The following is a 19,958-nucleotide window of genomic DNA, read 5'->3' on the forward strand; positions in this document are numbered from 1 at the left end:
CCAGGCACATTCATATTGTCTCTCAACAGAGTGTATGACCTGTATCATAACATCAGGGAAGGGGATGCTTCAGTGATCTGCAGAGGCACTGTGAGCTTTATTCTTCTTCCAGTCAATGACAGCTGAGGCCAGAAGTGCCTGACCTGCCACAGAAATTCCTGGGCTTAGTTTCTAATTGCATTCCTTCAGACACTACATGCCCTCAAAGTAACAGTTAGTACCATTAAATATTCAGAATTAGCATCTCTCAACCATCTAAAATTCAAAATGAACAAATTAAACATACATTTAGACTCACAAGCAAAGTGAAAAAACAGTAAGAGAGCATTTGTGACAGAGCTGTGAATCCAAAATGGAATTTCTACTCATCACTTTAGGATGGAGTATAAGCACTCAGAAAACATGCATATTTTTCAGAGCACTAAAAAGGTAAATACTCTGGGGAATATCACCCTATACCTACATAACTCAGGGGGCTTTGGATGTGTACATTTTTACCTGCCCTGATACAGAAGTGAAAACCTCTGCCATGAGCAGGACAGCTCTGGGACGAAGCTCTGCCAAAGCTGCCAAGAATTTTCACAGTGAGAATTTCTTTCTGAAACATCTTCTCTGCCCACAGCTTTGTTAGATGTTCTTCTGGTTATTATTTCTGGACAATGAGCTGTGATTTTCAAAAGATTTTGCAACAAAGGTAAGAGACCCTCATGCCGCCACCCTGCAGAAGCCTCTACCATGCAGGGCTTGTATTTTGACCCAATTTGTCAGCCCACAGCTCTGCTGAGAGGGAAGTCAGCAGGAGAACAGTGATGGGAGCATGATTTGGCTCTCAGAGATTCAAAGTTTATCTGTGTAAGATGATGTTTTGCAAGGCAGGATACAGAAATAAATAAGTGTGTTTTAGAGCAGAGTGTTGAAGGGAAAGAGATGGGGAATAACTAGAAAGGATCATTTGTTTTCCCATATAATAAATATAAGCTGCCTCCCCCTCAAAGTATCAATCATTGGTGTAAGGAGACTCGAAGCCAGCTGCATTTAAAAGAATTAATGTGGAAGTTTAGGATTTGCAGTACCTATTTCTACAGTCATTTTGTCAGGGGTGCTGGTTAGAACAAGGACTCACTGAAGGGAGGGCGAATGCTTGTCTCGTAACAGCAGCCAGCTGTGAGCCTGAGACACAGCAGGGCACCTTTCCCACCTCCTGCCTCCCCTGAGGATTCCACAGCTGCTCCCAAGGAGGGACAAAATACTGCCCAGAACACGGGGCAGCCAAAACCTAACCTGCCTGCTGGCATTTTGTCTCCTGCCACCCACAGAAATAAAAGCTCAACACGTGAGATACCAAGGGATTATAACCAGAAAAGGGACTGGGGTGCTTAGAAAAGAAGCTTGTCTTCCAGCTAAGTTTCGGGCTTATGATTTTTGGAGGCTGCTGGAGGGTTGCACTGAATTTTCACTGAGCTGTGTAAGGGTTGTACAGGAGAAGAACTTTCTACCTCAGTAGACCCCAAACCCCTCACTACTCCATTTGTGTGGAACTCGAGCAATTACAGAGCTCTGGAGCAGAAAAACCCCACTGCACCATCCCTGAATGCTGAACTTTTCTAAGCCAAGCACTGGGAGTCAAATTAGAGGAATGGAGTTCCTGGGCTGGAAAGCTGACAGTAAAACACCAAGAAGCCACAATCCCCCACATTCCTTTGCTACCCAAGAAATCACACAGCTCTTTTATAACCAGCTGAAAAGCCCGGGGTAGTGCAGTTACCCAACTACTGCAAGGCAGTGACTCTTCCTGAATTAAGCAGCACCTGTGTGTATCTTTCAGGAGAGGCAAATAGAGCCTGCCTGGTCATCTCCAGCTACTTGTCTGCTAGCTGGCACAGCACAGTTCAAACCCCAAAACAGGTCAGAACTAGCAAAAACACTGGTCTGTACAAGGTACAGCAGGGAGATGAGATTACCACACTGCACAGAGAAAATAAACCCTTGGTTCACTTGTTTTAGCTGAAAGAAGAGAGGAAGACAAGCATTGCCAGCAGGCTGTAGAGGATCTGCACCACAGGAAATGGTCACTTTTGACTTCACAAAGCATCTGTTGATGTAGTCTGGGGTACACATCACACCAGACAAGTCTTTGCTGCTTTTCTTAAAATATAAAGAAAGAGAAGAGCTATCTTCAGTAGCTTTCTCTAGGAAATCTCAAAACATGAACAGCTTTGTCTGATCCAAAACTCAAAATTGGAACTAGAAGTCAAATCTACATGTAAAAGCAAAAGTCATGAATGCGTTTGATGTATTTTAAGCAAGACACTGGACTGCAGTTGTTATTTACAGATCAAAGAAGCTCCAGCAGTGTCCTGAAACAATCTAAGTGAGAAATGCCAAAATCTGATTTCATCCATGTCCATGTGTTGCTTTGAACTCGTAATTCACAGAATTGGTCACTAGATTGAACTAATTATCAAGCTTAACGCGTGCCAATTTTCTGTGCTCCCTTATAAAAAAGTCAGGGAAGGGAAGTGGAATGATGTATTGGAAGATGTGCAGCCTTCACTGAAATCTGGGGGGGAAAACCAATCAATAAAGCATAAACATCTCTTCTTGCCAAAGCCCAAACATAATTTACTTTTCTAATTAGTTACTGTGACACAGATTAGCAAAATAAATAATTTGCATTAACCAATACATTAAAAAAAATAAAGTGGTTAATTCCTCCTCCGTCACAGGAAAAGTTTCCTGTAATGGTTAAGTGAGAAAATATCTACACTATCTAAAAATCTAATGAAGCCACATATTGTACGTGGAAGTAAAACAATAATTTCACAGCACAGCACAGCCTAATACATTTAAATTGAAATACTAGCAGCAGTGAAAAGAAACACTGATAAAGTATTTCTGCAGGCAGGAATATAGAAGCAAAGTCTGTTCAGATATCATTGAAGACTTAAAACCAACTTTTTTTGGCAATTACTTACTGTGGCTGGAAATTATCACAAACACTGGTTTGCCAAACAAGTGATTTCAGGAATCACACAGCTTGGGCTATAATTAAAAAGCAATCTTTGGGAAATAGGTTATTACCAGTATTTAGTAGCTAATTTGTTCGTTAATGCCTTAACAAAGCTCTCCTCTGATTGCAATGTAGGGGGAACAACTTCAAGAGGATTATTTGCTATTAAGACTTGTACTCAATTATTGAGAGTGCTGCTGTGCTGCAATTACAATGGCAGAGCAGTCATCAGGAAAGCTGGATGGATCCAGCCTGTGCTGCAGCCAGCAATTCCCACATGCAGGGGCTCTGAATTTTCAGGATAATTTGCAGAATACCTTCACAAATTTGAGTGCTTGCTGATCAACAGAGAGGTGCAAGCTCAGTGTGTCTTAATATCAATCACACATTTTATTTTACAGGGATTCCCCCCCCCCATATTGATTTCATTTGTGAAGGAGTAGTTGTGTAACTGCTGGAGTCTCTAGGTAACATTTTTCACCAAGATAATATAATACTAATTTGGTTTTCCTTCTGACAATACTTCAGAAAGCATCTTCTGTCACATTCTATGAATACCCTATTTAAGTCACATAATGGGAGATAAATATAACAGTAACTTAGAAATGCCAAGTATTGACAGGTTATAACTGACTCAAAGCTGCCACCACTTGTCACTGTCTCCTGTAATAGTTCCTGTCCTGCTGATCAGGACAAGGAATTCAACACTTCACTAACCCCAGATTTAACTTCCATCTTGGGAACCATAACAAACAAACCTCTAGGTAACAGGACTGAGTTAAGAAACCCAAACTCACCCATACTTATGAACTGCTTTTCCTGCCAATAATACATCTTCAGTCTCTTATTACTGTATTTCAATAGCAAAGACTTTCCTACAGCAAAATCAGGGAATACCTTTAACAACATAATTGAACCTGAGACATAGAGAGACAATTGAACCTTTCTATGTAAAGGTTGGTTTGGGGAGCTGACACAGCTGACACAGAATCTCAGGAAGCCTTCAGCTGCAGAGCAAAGCAGAGAGGCCCATTAATCACATTTATCAAGATTGTCTACCCTGAATTTCATGCAGTTAGGGGAAATGTGCTATTCTACTTCAGCAACAAGGAGTGAGGCTAAAACAAACTGACCTAACTGCATGGGTCATTTCCAGAAATAGAAAGGATATCAGCAGCACAGCTGCACAGGCCAGGAGGCAAAATGCTGGGGTAAGAAACATCCACCCAAAACTTCTGAGGTATGTAGCCAGCGGCAAAATTAATAATGGGCTAAATTTTGCTTTAATTGGCATTCAGTACATTAAAGTCAGCAAGACAAGATTCAGCTAAGTGCCTCGTGGTCTTGTATTTCATGTGCCTCCTAAAATGTTTTATTGCACTTCAGGATTTCATATCAGCAGAAGCAAAAAGGGAGCAGATAACCTCCCACTGAGGTATGAGCATATTATTTATTCTGATGCTCATGGAACCTTCTTTATTTGCCCCTCTCTTTTACATTAAGAGACTGTACAATGCCAAATGCAAACGCAAAATACAATGTACTGGCTGCTCTCCCATGGGAAAGCAGGGGCAGTATCCTTGCTTATGATTCTCTCTATTTGGGGCTTTGCTCTGTCTGAAAGAGCATTGAGATATCTCAGTCTGCTCAGGACAGAAATCTACCCATGTCATATATTGTGCATCACTAGCAGCCTTTAACTGGGAAAGATTCAAGCCTGGGATAGCCAGATCTGGCAGAGGGACCCCCCAGCACTGCAGAGTCATGTCAAAACACTCAGGCCAAACTCTAGACCTGCTGGCTTTGAAAAGCAAGAACACAATTTTCACATATTCAACCAACATAACAAGAAAATGTGCAGAGCTTATGCTTTATTGGCTTCCATAAAATTAACAGAAAAATAAAAGTGAGATAAGAGCCTGCTTTAATAGCACTATTTCCATCTGCTGTACACACACCAGGCCTGCTTTACCTAAGTTTCTATAAAAATTATTAAAATCATGTTACCACCCTGCTCCACCTCCCACAATATGCAATATAGTTGCATTTCCAAATATATTATCACTAAGAAGTGATGTGTGATTTTCAAATTAAGGCACGCACCACATTATCCCAAAGATTATAAATTTAGTTGTATTTTTCTTAGAAAAAGATAAGCTAAAGAAATGCAGAATACTAACAGAAAGTGATGCTGAAGTAAAATTTGAAATGGATGATTACACAGCTCATGAAGTCTCAGCACAGATACTGCCAGGTGTTGGGATCAGACATCCTCCTTTCTCTTCTTCATGGCACACAGACATTATCCCATGGGGCGGGAATACATGGAGAGGGATACAGACCTTATATAATCTATTTATATCCAATGAAACCTCGTCAAAGCTAAAAAAAAAAAGGAGCCCATAAAATCATTCCCAAGCTAAACCTCACACAAGTTCGGCCCCAGAAATTCAACAGGGCTAGTTCCCAGCATCAAATCGGCAACATTTCAGACGCTGAGTGGCCTTTGCAGGGGTGAGAGGCGGGCTGAAAGCGTCGATCCCCGGATCCGCGGATTTCACCCCAAACTCCGCCCGGGCGCCGCTGCCGCACCTGCGGGCGCTGCTGCCCTCTGCTGGCCGAGCGCGGGAATTGCCACAGCCACGCAGCCACGGGAATTCACCCATTTCCCTTTTCCTGCCCAAAATGTTTACTGCGAGGGTGAATTCCTACCGCGCTCCCGAGATTTCCCTTTGACCAAGCTAAGAAAGCTGTTTCATTTATTCCATCCGCTAAAACCAGCCAGTTCTGGCCCTTAAAATATCCTGAAGCGAGGTATGGCTTTCAGTATTTTCTCCTTAGAGGGGCACCTCTCCAGCACTCAAAACAGTGGGATCAATTCCTATTTCCTGCTAGGTAATAAACAAGTAGCCTTTCAAAATAATTGAAGTATGATGTGTCTTAAACACTTGGAAGAATTGTTCTTGTGGCACTCTCTCACAAGTGTTTCTCTAGCCATTCTTCCAATCCTTAGCATAATTGATAAATTACATAAGATCTCTACGTAGCATAGATCTGGTTTCTTTTTCACACCTTCACCATAATCTTTGGGTACAGATTCAAGTATCAGATTTCTGATTCCTTTAACTGTGCTTCTGTTTTTAGCAGGTGCAGAGAAACCAGAAAATAGTACCCTAAGTATGAAAAAAACAGGTAAGTGCTATTGATATTGACAGCTGTGTGATCCTGCAAGTGGAAGTCTACCACTGTAAAATCATGTTTAGATTTACTTCAGGCAAGAATTTCATCCTTGAAAAACAGTCCTGTACTTTCAGGAAATTGCTAAATTGCTTGCTGTTCCAGACCAATCACACACATTTACAGGACTAGTTGCTTCAGAGAGTCCAAGACCCTTGGACAAGAAATTATTAAAAGCAATACCATATTTTACATAGAGAACTATCCACGTGTATATTTGTACATATTTTATATAAACATATGCCCTACACATAGATATCTTTCTGGGGTTAGACAATTACCCACTTCAGCACACCCATGATGAAGTTGCTTCATCCGCCAACAAAATGTGGCCTTCATCAAATGTGGCCCAGCAACCCTCCAGCCACCAGCAGGATTACTCTACAAGTTAGCAAAACAGGAACTGAGACCTACAGAAAGTATTTAGACAGACAAAATAGAGCTGTCCATGTTGGAATGCAGCTGAGGAATTAACACTAAAAGCCACCACTCAGCCAAAAATTCAAACCATTGTGAAACAGGCAGAAATCAAAGCAATCAGTGTAGCAAATAGAGTTCCTAGGTTATTTAAAAGACAAAAACAAATCAACAAAAGAAACAAAAATATCACAGTACAAAGAAAACCAGAACTTTTTCTTCATACTATTATTTTCTTCCCAACTTATTCTTGCCCACAGTGCTGCTACCCACCCACAAAACACATTCCTACACCATGAATGCTGCATTTGCAGAAACACTTTAGTAAGCTGCTTTGAGAATGTATGGAAATGGTATCTTTGTTGGAAGCCTGGAGCAGGACACGCTTCCTGCAAGACTCTGCTTGCACCCACATTGAGCTGGAAAGAATCTGCATTATCAAATCACACACCATGCTTTGAGTGCACGTGGCTTTCCAAGTGGTTTTCTGTTCAAAGACCCCAGCTGCAGGGCTGAAGCTTTCAAAATACAGGAATACTCTGCATATATGGAATTCTTTCCATCTGAATGTACCCACTGATGTCAGAGAGATGCAGTGGCTGTGTGCTCCACTGGTAAACAGCACATCTGTGGCACCAGGGATGGCTGAACTCTGCTTCTGGCCAGTCTGTATGGATACTGCACCTGGCCTGAGCAAGAGAGTGTTCAACCAGGACCTGTTGGTTGTAAACATGCTTGACCAAAAAAAAGCCAAAAAAATCTCATTCCTTCCTCCCAAACTTCAAGGAATTTGCTTTAGGATTCTGTCCACCATTCAGGCGTGTCACAAAACCTATTTCCCACAACTGGTAAATTAGGAAAACCAGGGTTATTTTGTAGTCTGTAAAAGTCATTTACTGCTTTGTGAGATCTCCATTTTCATCTCCAAGTACTATTCCAGCATTTGCAGGGAGAAGGTAATGAGCACAACCTACAGCAGCAGAGTTATTCATTTTACCCATTTACTGCTGTTCCAGGTCACAAACTAGGGTGTGCCTGAGGCCTTATCCCAGAGCACGGACTTGTCTCCTGCTCCCACCCCTCAAGAATTCCCTTTAACCCTCACAGCCCCCTCAAAATGAAAATCCCTTGAATATTGATACCTAGGGTGATGCAAGTGATAGAAGAGCTGATACAACTCCAGTGATGGGCTTTCCAAGACAAAGTGATGTTAGAGTGGGAAGCAGGGACTTATTTTTCAACTTCCTCCCATTAATCCTGAAGTCACATAAGCTCTGCACAATTTCCCACAAAGCTCTTTAATCCATTTTACAGCCCCTATGGCTTTCATGAGACTGCTGATGCTCTATATGGAAACACCCAAGCCAAAGAAATGCTGGCTGCTCAGTGAAAGTCAAAAACCAGTGTTACAGCTCCTGCCTGGCAAATTCCTGGTTAAACCTGACCTATCTAGAGTCACAAAATAACATAAAGCCAGCTCAGTTTTCCAGAAGGTAACAAAAGACAGATACTGCACATATTTCACTAAGGAGGATGTTTATTTTTCCAAATATTGTATTAAGATAGTGTCCTGTTTGCCTGTTTCTATCGACATCTGCTCTGTAATACACAGAGAATGACAAAAGATCAAAGTTTTTATTGTGCAAGTGAAAGAATGTATTAATAACATTCTTTCTGTCCTACAGCAACAGAGATAAACTTAAAAAAAAAACCTCTCTAACAGCTCAGAGAACAGGATATTTATATAAAGATGTCCTAACAAAAGAAAAGCCTGCAAAACTACCTTAAATGGATAAACAAACTCCCTGTTTGCAGTGTGCCCTTTTGAGCTCAGCTCTCAGAAATCCCCTCCAACCCTCAGTCAACAGGGTCAACACATCTCAGCTGGGTTTTACATTTTTATACAAACCTCCTCAGCATCCTTTGTTCACCAACCCTTTAACATAAGGAAAATTCAAGCAGGTGTGCCTTTAAGGCCCATTTTGCTGCTAGTTGATTTAGTTTTCCTCTCCCTTTCCTCTCCCTTTTCCTCCTCCTCTTCCTCTCCCAGGCAGTAAGTTGTTTAAGAGGGTTTTTTGTTGTGTTTTTTTTTTTTTTGTTTGCTTGTGAGGATTTTTTTTTGTTGTTTTTTGTTTATTTTACTTCTAGCTGCTGCTTCATCTGCAAAGGCTGCACTGCAGGTCCTCCACAGCCCTTTTGAGACACACCCTGTAAAAGGACAGCAGTTCTGTGGAACACGTACAACGAGCAGTACCTCCTCCTCAGGAGATGCTATTTCTGCTTGGCTCTCTGGAATTTGCTGCTGTTTGTCACACTGCTGCCACAGCACACTTTGAACTGGCTGTCCCTCTCCTCCCAAAGTTACTCCCTCCCTCCCTCCCAAGACAGCAGTAGCGCCTTTATCCACTCAGGGCTCTGCCTTGCACATACTGAAGGGAAAAACACAAACCCACAAACCCCAAACCAACCCGCAGCTGCTCTAACCTAAAGAACTGGGACTGCCCAAGGTGACAACTGGGCTACCTTACCTAAAGCCAAGCCAAGAGCGTGTGGTCCCCAAGTGGGGTCAGATTTGTCAGGGGTTTCCTTTCAAACTCAGCTCTGAGATCTGAAACAACATCAACAAGTAAAGCATCACTGCCTCCTCCACCTGAATGGAGGCCAACACAAGCAGAGTTTGAGTTGTCTCAGAAAAGTCTAAGAGGACAGGTTCAGCCAGGGCTACCTGCACAGCCAAGACTGACATTTGAAAGTGACTCTCAGTCTCCTTCCAAGACATCTGTGAGTTACAGAGAGCCAGTCATTCTCCATCCCCTTTGTCTTCAAGAAAGTTTAATATTAATTTAGCTCCTTTTGGATCTACTTCCAAGCTAGAGGCCAGGCCATCTGCAATATTTTCACAAGTGACAAACTGGATTAAAAGCACACGGAACACCCACTCTGGACTCACTCACTTCCAAACCATGGTAATTCAGGACAGAAGGGACACCAGATTTACTTTGAAGCTGCAACCTGCACACAGACATGCCAGTGAAGTAACTCACTGTACAGAGGGAAACTGGACAAAGCACTTCCTTTTCTTTTGTGCTGTCCCCTCCTTGACAATAACGTCCTCTAAGACATCTGCTGGAGTCCTGTAACAGGAACGGAAATGGAAGAGCTCCAGTGGGAACTCAGGGCTTTCTTTCTTTTTCCCATGAACTGAACATTATGGAATTTTAACAGATGTTCTACTTGGTCATACTTAATAAAATGAATTATGCAGGAATTAAAAATCTGGCTCCATTTGCCTATATAAGATCTCAGCAGCAGAACTCCATTCCCATTTAGGAATTCTAAAGGATTTGCAGAGGATTTATAGTCTGCTCCTGCCTTATTATGAGATGGCTGGAAATTTTACCAGTTAACTTTTCTCTCTTGTGGAAAATGTGAATAAATTTACCTGTTCATTGATTGATCTTAGTAGCATGATCCAGTTTCCACAGTGTGCACACTGGTACAGCCATTGGAAGGAGCAATTCTCACTTGGATTTGCTTTGGAAATGACATCATGGGAATTCCACATCATTTCACAGCCACTGATTTCTGCCATTTATTCAGTCTCATTGAGCAACCTAATAACCATACTCCCACTTTGTGCTTTATTACAGAAGCCTTCCTCTTGGAGCACAGATGTCTCTTTTGGGCTTCTGCTGCCAACAGAATGATGCACTGTACCTCACCTCCCTTTCCATTTTAGGATTAGCTCAATGTAACTCCATCAAAGGAAGATGTAAAGACCAAAATGTAATGGAGATGTGAGAGAAGAGGCACCAAAAAGGTGAGAAGAGTCACAGCCAAAACTTTCAAGCCTGGAAGTTCACTCAAAGTTATTTCCAAAAGCATTATGCATTTAGCCATCTTCTTTCTCTTCTAATATCCATCTGCTCAGAAAGCATTCTGAGAAGATAAAGGGGATAAGTCAGAGTGAGAATCAAAACTGAAGGATGAAACCTTGCACCAGCAGAGCAGCTAAAGCCAATTACATGGAGCAGAGTAAGGCTGTCCTGAAGAGATCTTCTATACCAAAGCAAGAAGAGGAGGCTTCCACACCACACTCCATTTATAAACAGACTTATTTCCACTGAAATTCAAGCAACTGGCAAGCAGATCCCTATCCAGAAATCTTCTTGATATAATACACAAAATTTTATCCCAATGTAACAGCTAAAATTAAACTTTCTTAAACTCCAGCTCAATAACTTTGCCAACACAAGAATATAATCATTTGAAAAGCATCAATATTCCCAGCCTCTTCCAAAATTTTAAATGAAAAATCATGTATTGAAGACCCTCTATCCAAAAATTCCCACTCCATTATAACAAAACACAGGGGTTTGTGTAGGTAGAGAACCAAAACATGCAAACAAAACTTGTAAGTATAAAAGTCAGCTGGAATTAAGTACCACCTGATATAAGCTATGTAGCTATCAAGATGTGCCTAATAATGAATTAATATAGATTTTTATCTGAAAATAAAGACCCTAAAGGAAGAAGTGTAATCAAAGAGAAGGAAAAATACCAAGATTAAATGTCAGGCTTACAACAGCTGCAGATGAAGGTGCAAAAAGCTGTTACTCGAGTGGACATTGCTTTACAAAATTTAGTGTCAGAAAAATGCAACAATCTTAACAGTGTTAAATTCAAAGATTTTTTTTTTCTTTTTAAACATCACCTATGATTTGCTTCATTTTTAAGAGAAAGCACATTTCATTTAGTAATCATTTATTTCTCATTCTATTGGACAGATTCTTCCAAAAAGCAATACTTCAAGTGAAATCAGTTCTGAAGGATCTTTTATGAATACACATAATGAAGAGGACTCCCATTAAATTTCCAACAAAGTGTTGCCATTTTGAGTAAACAAAGTTATCTCAGCAGGGTCACACACTGTGCCATGAATATGGTCTGCAAATTAATTACCACCCTGACATATGTCAAAACAAATTTTAAGGAGAATAGCACACAGTAGCAACCATGTGCTTTATCTACCTGTTAGTATGCAAAATCTGTACTCAATGGGATCTAAATTTATTCATTTATTCAGAACCCCTCCGAGAAATCAAAATGATTCGTATTCATTCGCCTTTTTATCTCGTCAGCAAATGAAATCTGAGTGAATAACACGTTTAGTGAGCCAGAAAATAAGTACAGGACAAAGCTGTGGTGGGGGTTAGATTTCAGAAAAGCAGGTGTCATCTTTGCACAAATAATTATTTTTTTAAACTCTCAAAACTGCTACAATAAACTGCAGTCCATTGGCATTTGTCAGGAACTTTAAGGAACACTAAGTTTGATGTTTCTTATTTTAGGAAATACCCATCTTTATTCTGGACTTGTAACAAGAGCTGGCCAACATAACTGTCCTGAAAACAGTTTTCAGCATGAAGAAAGGCTTTAAAAAGCAGAGCTACTGAATGAAGATTAAAAAGCCTCTGCAACTGGCTTTATTATCAATGGCAACACAACAACAGATATGAGCCTGTGTTTAAAACCAAAGAGGGAAGATCCAAACCTACCTTTAGGCATCCAAACCTTTATTCACTTGAGTTACATAAGCAGAAGACAAACCCACACACCACATCAAAAATGTCCCATGGAGAGCCCTTGCTGGACACCAGTGGCTGTGTCCAGCCACATGCCAGGAGAGAATTCCTGCCTGTGAGGGTGGGGAGCCCCTGGCACAGGGTGCCCAGAGAAGCTGTGGCTGCTCCATCCCTGGAAGTGTCCAAGGCCAGGCTGGACACTGGGGCTTGGTGCAACCTGGGGCAATGGAAGGTGGGGGGTGGAACAAGATGGGTTTTATGGTCCTTTCCAACCCAAACCTTTCTGTGATTTTATGTTTTCCTAGGAACCAACTGATTTTTTGTGTACCTATTTCAGGTACACAAACATCGTGCAACTTCTGTTTTGTCAAAAGATGATCTCCTGGGATCTGATACTGAAACAATTTTAGACAGGGAGTTTATAAGTAAGTTTTTCTACTTTTAGAAACTGCCCTCAGTTCACACAGCATATCAAGCACTTCCATTACACTAATTCTGGAATTCACAGTACACTTATGAAAAGATTTTAGTTTAGGAACTATTTTCTTCTGAGTGGGCCAAACTATTTTTAGCCCTATTTTTTTTTTAACAGTGAAATAATTCTGATTTAGAGTTAAGTAATGCCATATCAAATCTACAGACTAAATGCATTTCTTTCACACATTAAAAAATAAGAAAAAAATAGAGAGCACAATCCTCTTTATATACAGATGACAAATAATCCTTTGGCATCTGCTGATGAATATATTTAAAGAAAGCCTAAATCTGTCTGTGCTAAACTTGGCCTGATGCCACCAGTTCACCATTGTTGGCGTATATAGTTCACATGATGCAATCACAAGACTCGAGAAAGTTTCCAGTACTTTAGTTTATGGTTTTCTTATGTTAACATATATCTTTCCATCCTTTTTCAATTCAGCAGCAACAGAACTGGGAGACAGGATGGCAAATGAATTTTTGCATGTATCAAATGTTTTCTTAGTGCTCATTATCAGTGTTCTGTTTAAATTACAGGCTGGTAACTTACCTAGAATGAAAGATGCTGGGATTTAGAGCTTAAGGTTAGAGCAACTGATCTCAATTGTACTATTATCTCTTGTTAGAAAACTGAGGCAAAGGAAGCAAATAAAAAAAAATAAAAGAGAAAAAGACAAGTGTTTTACCTCTCTTAATACGGTGCTTTTATAACCCCGATAAAGTCCTTGAATACCCTGTAAAGCAACAAAAGAAAGCATCATCCAGGGGAATGAGTTTGTCAAAGACCACAATTTATTGGTGATTATGAGGCAAGCATTACAGCCCTAAAGTGTCACACCTCAACTTCAAATTGACTGCATTGATTACAACACTTGTACTGTATTCCATTATTTACAGTGCCAGAGGGTTTTATTTTCACCTCCTTAGCCTTGATTCAGAGCCTTTATCAAGACAAATGCTTTATGTTTTTAACCAGCTGAAAATACTCAAAACAATTAAAATTTATAAAATAAGTGTATATAAAATTATGTTGTTTATTATTATAGGGCACTTAATTAAGTGTTTGGCACGGCTTATGGTTCTCTGGCCAGCTATATGGAAAGGGAAAAACATATGGATTTGACAGAATCAGCTTTTAAAGGAGAATCAAGTCACAGAAAGAAGTTCTAGTGACCTTCTTGTGCAGGGTTATCACAACAGTTTCCATTTGAAAGCAAATAAAAATCAAGTGGATCATTTGAAGGTCATATTTATATCTTCCTTTCCCTGGGTTTTACTCTCAGAAAATGTATTATAATATTTTTCCCCACACTGTTTTTAGGAGCTGCTTTCTCTTATGGAACACAGCTTGAAAATCCCCCCTTGTGAAACTCTGCTAAAACAGACATGAACAGGTTTTCACAGGAGGGATCAGCATAACTCCTGAAAAGAAGACAAAGGCCCTTATTTTTCAAAAGTAACTAATACTGGAGGAGCACTCATTTCCAGAACTCCTCCTGGCTCCTCCAGAGCCTCTCTGAAATGGTGCCTTTTGGACATCCCCTCCAAAGCCTGCTTCAAAAACTGGGAACCATCCAGCAAACTACACACAGAGATTCTATGTCCTGCTGCCCCAGACAAGGACTGTTTGCATAAATAGAAGCAGAGCTTTGGAATCTGGAAGCTAAATACATTCTTTTTTCCTCTCATCTTTAAATGTAGGTATCCCATATAAAAAGAGGAGAAAAAAGAGTTGCTTGGAGCATGCCCCAGGGGGAGGTGGGGGCTTGGTTTCCTCAATCATAACATGCCAATCACTTTTAATAACAGAAGAATAGATGGGAAAGTGCTGGGAAAGCACAGAACTGGAATAAAGTTGTAGGAATGCATCTGGATGTGTATGGCACTGAGTGGGAAGGATGAAAATTTTGAGGAATTTTGCTCTGAACTCACCTCATGGTACAAGGTGTGGGAGAGAATCCGGAGAGTGCTCGAGGAAGGAGAAACCTGAGCCCTCTGCTTCACAACCTCGGATGGAACCCGGATGAGACAGGCAACCTGCAAAAGAACCAGGGGGTCAGGCAGCAATTGCTGGCTTCCTGTCATAAAGCAAACACTTCTTCCAAGAATAGAAACCTGACAAATGAGGAAATCAGGTCTGTAATTATAGGACTTAAAAGGTGTTCTTGAGCAGCTTATATGTTTGTTCTGAGAGCCATGCACTTTCTGATCACAAAATTATACCAACGGGAGCATGGAAGCACCCTTGGAATTTTTAACTTTGAAAGCAAAAGTAGATTTGAGTTGAGAAAATCACTGATAAAACCAAATATTTAATCCATCCTGTCTTTTGGCAGTCACAGGAATTGACTTCCCATTCTACAGGACTGTTCCCCCAGCTTTCACAGATTTAAAGTGGAGATTCAGGACTGTAAGACCAACAAACTTCTTTCTTTGGTAATTCCTTTGTGCCCTCTAGTGACTGATAGTGGGAGCCATTCTGGTCAGCTTTAGACACGACATATTCCAAGGTTTACCTTAAAATACACACCACGCTTCACTCAAGGTAAAGCATTGGATTGATCCCTTCCTGCAGAATGAATTTACTGGACTCTGCAGCTGGATGTAATAATGTGGCTGCAGCCACAAAACTCCAGCTTTGCTGAAAAAGCCAGGCTTGGATTTTAAATATTCACCTGCCACTTTGGCTTGAGGTAGGGGTTAAGCTTGTGTGCCCATCATTTCACAGAATGAGGATCCTGAAGTGTGGGAGTTACAAACCTCTCATCTCTCTAGAAAATACCTATTCATCAGCACTTAAAATTTTAAGCAGAGTTTGTCTGCAATTGGCTCCAGGGATATTTAAACCAGTGGTGGATTGGTGGCAAAACACTGCAGACCCCACAGACCTTTGCCAGATTTTTAGCCTGCCTTGAGACCACCCTGTGCTGGGCTCAGGAACACACTGTAGTTCCCAGACACAAAGGTAATCACAGAGCAGCCCAGGTGAAAGCTGTCCATCTGAAATGGCAAACCAAGCAGCTAACTGGGAAATCCATGTCTGCCAAAGAAAGTACAGGAATTCACTGGAGATTGCACAGACACAGTAACTTAAGCGGTCATTTGTGGGTAAGATAGTACAAGGTTTAAGTTTCATTTTCACAAAGACACCAAGAAAAAATCTGTTATCCTGTTACATTCCTACAAGTTTACTGGACAACAATATCCAAAAGTCATTACAAACAGATCTAACTCCATGTGCTCTTCAATTCTCAGGGTCAAAAATAACAAGTGACCCCAATCTGTCAAGAAAATAAGAACTGTCAAGTTTTTTTGATAGTTCAGCATAAATATTTATAGAACTTCATGCTTCATAACACTCCGTGTCCTTATATTAGCTTTTTATTCCTTAAAAATATGGAGGCAGGAGGAACGCTTTAAAAAGGCTGGGATGAAAACAATCTAGTCAATCAAGACCAGACAAAGAGCTCAGCGTGGCTTCCTGACATCTGGGGTGCTGCAGTTTTGGCAGGAGAAGGGTGGCTACAAAGTAATGTCTCCATTTCCCCCGACTACTTGGGGTGCATTTCATTTCAAATTAGCTTTGATGTTTCTTCCATTTGAATTTGCGCTTACAAGGGAGTCTGTGGCTGCACAAGAACAAAAACAATGATTACATTGTGCTGTTCTGAAAGGAAATAAAGGCTCATGTCACCTGGGCAGTGCTGTCAGATTGGTTCCATGGGGCACTTCTGGTATTCAAAAAGCCACGAGTTGCAGCTGCCAACATCAGACTGCACGGTGACATTTCCACTGTGCTCCTGAACTTACAGCGTGTCACCTTGTTTGTTCCTACACATGCACCTTCCTATCAACAACAACCCCAGCAGGCTTTTGATGTGGAGAACAGGGCTCTGAAGGGAAGTATGCAAGATTAAGTTCACATGTATCTTATTTAAAAAGTAACAGCCAGGGCTGGCGGGTGCAGAAGAATCTCAACTCTATCATGCTCAGATCCCAATCACTGCAGCACCTTCCAGGTAATCCTGCCTGAGGTAAGAGAACACAATGCACCTCTCCAGGCTTTGCTTTCTTGGACAAGGCTGTTCAAGCAGCACCAGTATGGCAACACTGCACCAAGAGAGTCCACACTTCAATTTTCAGCTGTGAAAGCTACGAGCAAGTGGCACAGGGAGGGTGAGGGATGCAGTGTGCAGCTGTCCCACACTCACACTTTCACCTGCATCCACCACAGGATTAACAGACACAGAACACTGACAATAACAGGGTCTCACACAGAGCCCAATCAGCTCCCTAATCACCAAGGTCCCAGGGAGAAATTGCTTTTTAATCTCTTGGACTTCACACAGATGTAGCCTGTTGCTTGACACAGAAGAGCACAACACAACCCACCAGACTCAGGCCATTCCTGGTGCATCCAGCTGGATTTGGGGGTGACCTTGTGACAAATTAGCTCTGTGCTGAACATCTGCAGAGCCAGCCATGGAGAAGGTCCAGCAGTGGGCTCTCAGCCACCTCAGCTGACATTAGGGCATCAGACAACAGCACTCTGTTGATAGGGCCACACTCATTTTCCCAAGCAAGCTCTGGAGCCAGGGGCTATTCTCATCTTTTGATGGGAGCAAAAAGACAGAATCAAGATCCTGGGAAAGCTATCAGGTGCTGCCCTATAAGCTCCTTCCTTATTTACCAGGTCAGGTAGCACAATGTCAATGCACATCTATACACACCACAAGGGCAGGAAGACATTAATACTGAAACAAAAGGCTCAAGAATTTTCAAATTTAAGCTATAGGAAAACCTGATTTTGCAGCTACAAGCAAAGCTATTAATAGTTCACAAAGCAGGTGTACAGAAATGACAATATTAGCACCTATTACCTTTCCAGCTTTTTAATGCTATGATCACTTCTGAGCAAGAGGCTACTGAATTTCAAAATCCTTGTCTCAAATCATTTACTGGGTCAGAGGGTGACTCCGGTATTTATACAAAAACTTAGGTGCATTTTAAATTTTATTTTAATTTATTGACCTGCAATAGCCAGTCAGGAACAAAAGCTAAAACCAGTTGTATTTCATTAACATTTATCTCTGTATTGCTAAGACCGTGTATGTTCTAATTAAATCAAGGTAATTCATTTCCACTGTCAGTTGAGGGAAAAGCGTTCTACCTTTTGGGTACTCCTTGCACGAACCAACGCTGCCATCTCCTGGCGGGATTTATGTTGGAACCAGACTGTCCTGGCTGTCGTGAAGAATGACCAGTGCAAATAAAGTCTCCAAAGTGCCAAGAAATTATATATATATATACACATACCAATTGAAACAGTTCGTTTCAGTATAAATGTGGCTGTAGCAAACAGAAAATTAGATCTGCTGTCAACAGCACCAGGAACCCACCCAAAGCCTTTCCTATGGGCTCACCTAAGTTTACTGGAAACACCTGATCTTAAAACTGGAACTTCTGCATAGAGGCCAATCCTACCTAAAGCTGGAGCAGCTGTTCAGAATCAGGCAGATTGATCTAATTCAGCACAGGGGTACCCAGCACTTTATATAATAAAAAAGAACAAAGGGGGCATAGTCCTGCTTACACAGAGGCTCAGTGCAAAGGGACAATGCCAACATCTTCAGAAAAGAACACAACAACTCCTAGTCTTCAGTGCCATATTATGATCCAAATATTAACATATCTTATTTGGATTAACAGCCTTTTCCTTCCACCCTTTGTACTCCAGGAAAAGTGTTTTCCCCTGACTGGATTTGTAGGGTTTGGTAGAGAATCAAAGATAACACACACATTTGTTTTTATGCACCTCCACTACAGTTTGACCACTAACCTTGTGAACTGTGCACGAGGTGTACTAAGGAACATTTGGAAGAGGACAGAGCAGGTGCCATAATTGCTTTTAAGGGCTCAGGCTGGGCATTTAAGCTGGGCTGGTACACAGCTTTCCTCAGAAGCAGGGACACAGCTGGTACAACACTTTCAGCTTTGCAGCTCTAGGGACAGCAGCTTGAGGAAGCATTTATCTCCTCCTGCAGCACCCTGCACAGCTGATGCTCTGACTCACACTCCCAAAGGCCACCGAGTCTGAGCACTTGTTATCTTTAATAAGAGACAGATATTAGCCCTGCTGTAAGACAGCCTGCTGAAGTAAGAGCCCCATTTCTGGCACCTGATGAGCTGGACTGTTCTCTGCACTAACCTGGGCTTAGGTGAGCATCAAGACCAAATATTTTTCCACTTATTAATTAGCCAGCCATTCTGCTCCACGGCAGGAGAAGGGTAGTCTGAGGACAAAGACCTGTTATGGAATTTGTGAGTGGCTGGTGATTTAGGAACCTGCACTCAGTGACTCTGAGCAAATCTCTGGCTTGCATAGCTAAGCCTACTTGAAAATTTAGTACAGAAACATGGAGTGAGCTCCAGGAATCTTTTCTTTTGTTGCAGCTTTAAACCCTTTAGAACCCTTTCTAAAGGATTTGATATTTAAATTTCTCAAGCAGGACGTTAAAGACTTTATCTGCCTGGGTAGGCTGGGAAGCTTGAATTGATGTTCACCATATTAGTTCAATACTTAACACAAAACTAAAGGAATATGCCTGGGGACAGTTTCTCTTAAATGTCATTTGCATAAATTTATTCTTAATCAAATAAGAATATAATTTATGACACTATAAAATTTTGCATCCAGAAAGCAGAAACCTCACAATACCTGTGCAAGATAATCACTAACCCATTAGGGAGGAAAAGCTGCTGCACAAAAATGACAACAATAAAGATGCTATGATTTATCAAAGGACATATGTTTAGGCTGCAGTCAATCTGCTAACAAAATCCTAATCTCTCACCCCATTTCTGAAGGTCAGAAGGATTGCCTGCTGAACAGAATGTAAAATAAGCAAGAAAAATAGAATGACTCTAAGATCCTGTTCAAAAAGAAGCAGCAATAAATTGTGATTTTTGGGGTTTTTAAGTGTAACCTGCATTAGCCCTGACTATACTGCTGCAGACAAAAGCCACCTTGGAGCTCAAGTTTGTTTTGTTGCTGGTTTTCTGTGTGTTCTGTCTCTGGGGCTTTTTTAATATTAAAAAATGGTACTTCTAAAAATAGGTTAATATGTCATAATCTGAATGTCTCAGTTTCTATGTCAAATGCTCCCTTCTAAGTAGGAAGTTATTATTTTTAATCTAAAACATGAAAAACATCCTTTTCCCTTTCTCAGATA

The 19,958-nt window shown here is 41.1% G+C and overlaps 1 protein-coding gene across 2 annotated transcripts in view; it reads right to left on the bottom strand.

The window, feature by feature from the left end:
- SLC25A26 (solute carrier family 25 member 26) overlaps positions 1-19,958 on the bottom strand; it is an 83,033-nt gene that overhangs the window by 49,470 nt on the left and 13,605 nt on the right. For both annotated transcript variants that reach the window (XM_053953541.1, XM_053953540.1), the window contains 2 exons: positions 14,659-14,763; positions 13,413-13,460 (listed from right to left, as the gene is read on the bottom strand). In XM_053953541.1, the coding sequence (XP_053809516.1) occupies positions 13,413-13,460; positions 14,659-14,763 (153 nt within the window). The remainder of the gene's footprint in view (positions 1-13,412; positions 13,461-14,658; positions 14,764-19,958) is intronic.

The sequence above is a fragment of the Vidua chalybeata genome, chromosome 12 (assembly GCF_026979565.1).
Source record: "Vidua chalybeata isolate OUT-0048 chromosome 12, bVidCha1 merged haplotype, whole genome shotgun sequence".
Classification (NCBI taxonomy): domain Eukaryota; kingdom Metazoa; phylum Chordata; class Aves; order Passeriformes; family Viduidae; genus Vidua; species Vidua chalybeata.